The 3189-nt window shown below is 59.4% G+C and overlaps 1 protein-coding gene across 1 annotated transcript in view; it reads right to left on the bottom strand.

Annotated features, from left to right (window-relative positions):
* The window catches only part of RAP1GAP (RAP1 GTPase activating protein), a 47699-nt gene that overhangs the window by 20384 nt on the left and 24126 nt on the right, over positions 1–3189 (bottom strand). Inside the window, 1 exon segment of the mRNA XM_077775508.1 lies at positions 908–943. Within this exon segment, the coding sequence (XP_077631634.1) occupies positions 908–925 (18 nt within the window). The 5' untranslated portion in view covers positions 926–943.

The following is a 3189-nucleotide window of genomic DNA, read 5'->3' as shown; positions in this document are numbered from 1 at the left end:
GGGGGGGGCACGCACAGGTGTGTGAGTGTGGGCTGGAGGCCATTGCATCTACATAGATGTGTGATTTTTAAATTTATTTACACAGATGTGTGCTTTTGAGAGAGAGAAGGAAAAAAGGAGAGGGGGAGACAGAAAAACTACAAGACGCAGGCAGAGAAACAGGAAGGGGCAGAAGAGAGGGTCCGGATGGTGAACTGACACGGGGTGGGGGGGCTCCTGAGGTTTGTTCAAGTTGCCTCCCTACCCCCACCCACCTCCCAACATGTACCCATGCACCAGACAAAGGCCTGGGAAGGCCAGGGCTGGGCGTGGAAGGTGGGCAGGGGTCAGGTCGAGGGGGTGGGGCACCTCCCCCTGCCTGTGGCACAGCCTCTGGTCACCCTGTGGCCTGGCACCTGTCCCTCCTCCCATTCTACATGGGCATCCTGTAGCGCCTGCGATGCCTCTCAGGGGGATGGGAAATGTGTGTGCATGTATGCAAGCATGTGGGTGTGTGGGTGGGGGTTGGGGTGTGTGTGTTTGGGTGTGTGTGGGTGTGCGCGAGTGCATGTGTGCATGCAGCATGAGTGTGTGTTTGTGGATGTGTGTGTGGGTGTGAGGGGGAGATGAGGCACTGAGCCCAGCCCTGCTGGGGACCCACACAGGAATGGGAGCAGGGGGGACATGAGTGGGGCCTGGGCCCTTGGGTCTGACAGGGAGTTAGCACAGCCAGTCCCAGTCCTCGACTCTGACCCCCACACCGATGGCTCTGGAAATGCACTGCCCCCATCTCCTCCCAGCACAGTCTGCCTAGGGCTCCTGGCCCGTCCTCAGAGAGGCTGTAGGGCTGAAGATATAGCTAGGGCCCCCCACCCCAGCCCACACCCCCACCTTGGCTCCCCGAAACGGGGGACACAGCCAACCTCACCTGCATCTTCTCAATCATGTCAAACAGATCTGTGCTCTGCAACAGAGATGGGGGAGGCCAGGTCAGTCCTCAGGTGGCCCAGCCCCCCCTGCTAAGCCCCCGAGGAGTCTCCACCCACCCCTGCCCTCCTGGTTCCCCCAACTCTGACCAACCACTGTGTGCCTGTCCAAGCGGCAAGAGGGAGTAGAAAGGGCACTGTAGAAGGAAGCTCCGTGCGGCTGACCAGCAGGCCTTGACCAACTGCTCAGTGAAGCCAGCCCAGGGCCCTCCCTAGCCAGCCCACCCCACTCAGTCCCCTTCCCAGAGTAAGGAGATTAGACAGATGTGACCCTCGGGGAGAGACACAACTCCCCCACATCACCCCAAGTTTGGCAGTGCCAGGGTCGGCCGAGAATCCCAGGTGCCAGCCCCAGAGATGAGACAGCTGGGGTCCTCAGGGGGGTCTGTGCTTCCATCCATCTCTCCTGGAAGAGGGTCCCCTGGCCCTGTAAGCAGTATGGGCTGGGGGCGCTGTCAGGGGAGACAGCACTGGGATGTCCCATTGGCCCAACAGCTGTGTGAGTCCGCAGGCCCCCCTCACCCCTCCCGCCCAGCCAGGCTCTCCCAGTGCCAGCCAATGGCACACACAGGGTTAACCCGGGCATCAGCCGGCCGTGCTTGGCAGCTTCGGGTTCTCCAGCGCCAACTCCCTACAAGCCTTCCTGGAAGGCAGCATCCGTGCATGCTGGTGGGGCTGGGGGTTGGGCCTGGGAAGCCCCCAGGGTCTCCAGGACAGCGCCCCTCCCCCAGCACTTCCAAGGCCTCAACTCATTTGGCTCCTGCGGCCCGGTGGGGGCACCGGCTGAGCTCACACACGTGCTAGGTGTTGTGCACCAGGAAAACACCTTCTCTCTCTCTCGTTGAAACACACACAGCCTTGTACACCAATGTTTAAACACACTCTCCCTGTACCAACGAAAGCAAACACACATTAACACCCCCCCCCAAACCGAGGGGGGTCTGTGCACACGATTCTGAGCCTCAGACCCACAGGCTAACAAATACACATGTCAGTGTCCTAAATTACACAAAGGCGCACGCACACAGACCCAGGTACCACAAAGCCACACACATAGATGCAAGCCCAGCCCTGTGCAAATGTGCATACCAGTAATTGAACACGGAGCTGCACAAACACCACGCTCACATCTGTGCGCCCAGAGACACAATAGCACAGGCTCGCAGACAGAGGCAGCTGTGTTCACAGAAACTTAGCCCCAGAGCCTCGCTCGCACACACAAGCTCACCTTTCCCCATCAGCCACACAGCCTGGTAACAGACATGACAGACCTGACGCCACAACAGTACGTGAGTTTTTTTAAGAAAGGAAAAACAAAGCACGCAGCAGCCATGGAAGTGGCTGATCAGCAAGGATGAGGGGCACAGGTCTGACCCTCACACACGCCCCCTCACATCCATGTGAGTGCACACCACCCAGCTTACAGATCCTGGGACACAAACACCCCATGTGCACACTCGAAGGCCTGCCCACAGAGCCAAACCCCACACTGTAAATTGCACTACAAGAGACCAGAGGAGACCGACCTACGGTCACCTATGGCCACGGTCACCTCTGGACACACCCAACACTCGGAGCTCAGAAGAGCCAATTCCATAGGCAGCTACAGCAGACACCACTGTCGCACGCCTGCAGTCCAGGTAGACAAATCCGCCTGTTATCACCCTGTACGACAGCAATGCCGGCATCTATGCCTGGGTCACACAACCTCAGCCCGGCACAGTCCCAGCGTGACAGTGATGTGGGCGCATTAATGTCCCCCGGAGCACCCCATTCAGGGTGACCTAAGGGAACGATGGCCAGGAACAATGCCCCGGAAGTCACAGCCATATAAACACTGACACATGGTACTGTCACCCGGAGAGCACCCGCAGCAACAAGTGACACCCACAGTTAACAGCCTCATAAGCGCAGCAGACACCCTGACACATGGAAGACTGTGGGCGAAGTGGCCCAGAGCACCAGGCAAAGTTACACCGCGACATTCAGACCCCTCCTAAAGGAGGCAGGGGGCGGTGAAGTGGTCCCTGAGGCTAACAGACACACGGACTCACGCACGCACAGTGCCACTTTGGCCCTGAGCCACGGTGTCACCACGGGCACTCTGATTCGGAGGGGCAGCTGCAGAAAGAGCCCAAGGCCCGGGACCCCAGGGCAGGGCTGCGCCCTGTGGTCGCTGTGGCCGGGTGTCAGCCCAGAAGCTAACACACCCTCCATGACGGAG

This window comes from Crocuta crocuta, unplaced genomic scaffold (genome assembly GCF_008692635.1).
Source record: "Crocuta crocuta isolate KB4526 unplaced genomic scaffold, BGI_CrCroc_1.0 scaffold127, whole genome shotgun sequence".
Classification (NCBI taxonomy): Eukaryota; Metazoa; Chordata; class Mammalia; order Carnivora; family Hyaenidae; genus Crocuta; species Crocuta crocuta.
This window is presented reverse-complemented; position numbering and strand designations above follow the sequence as displayed.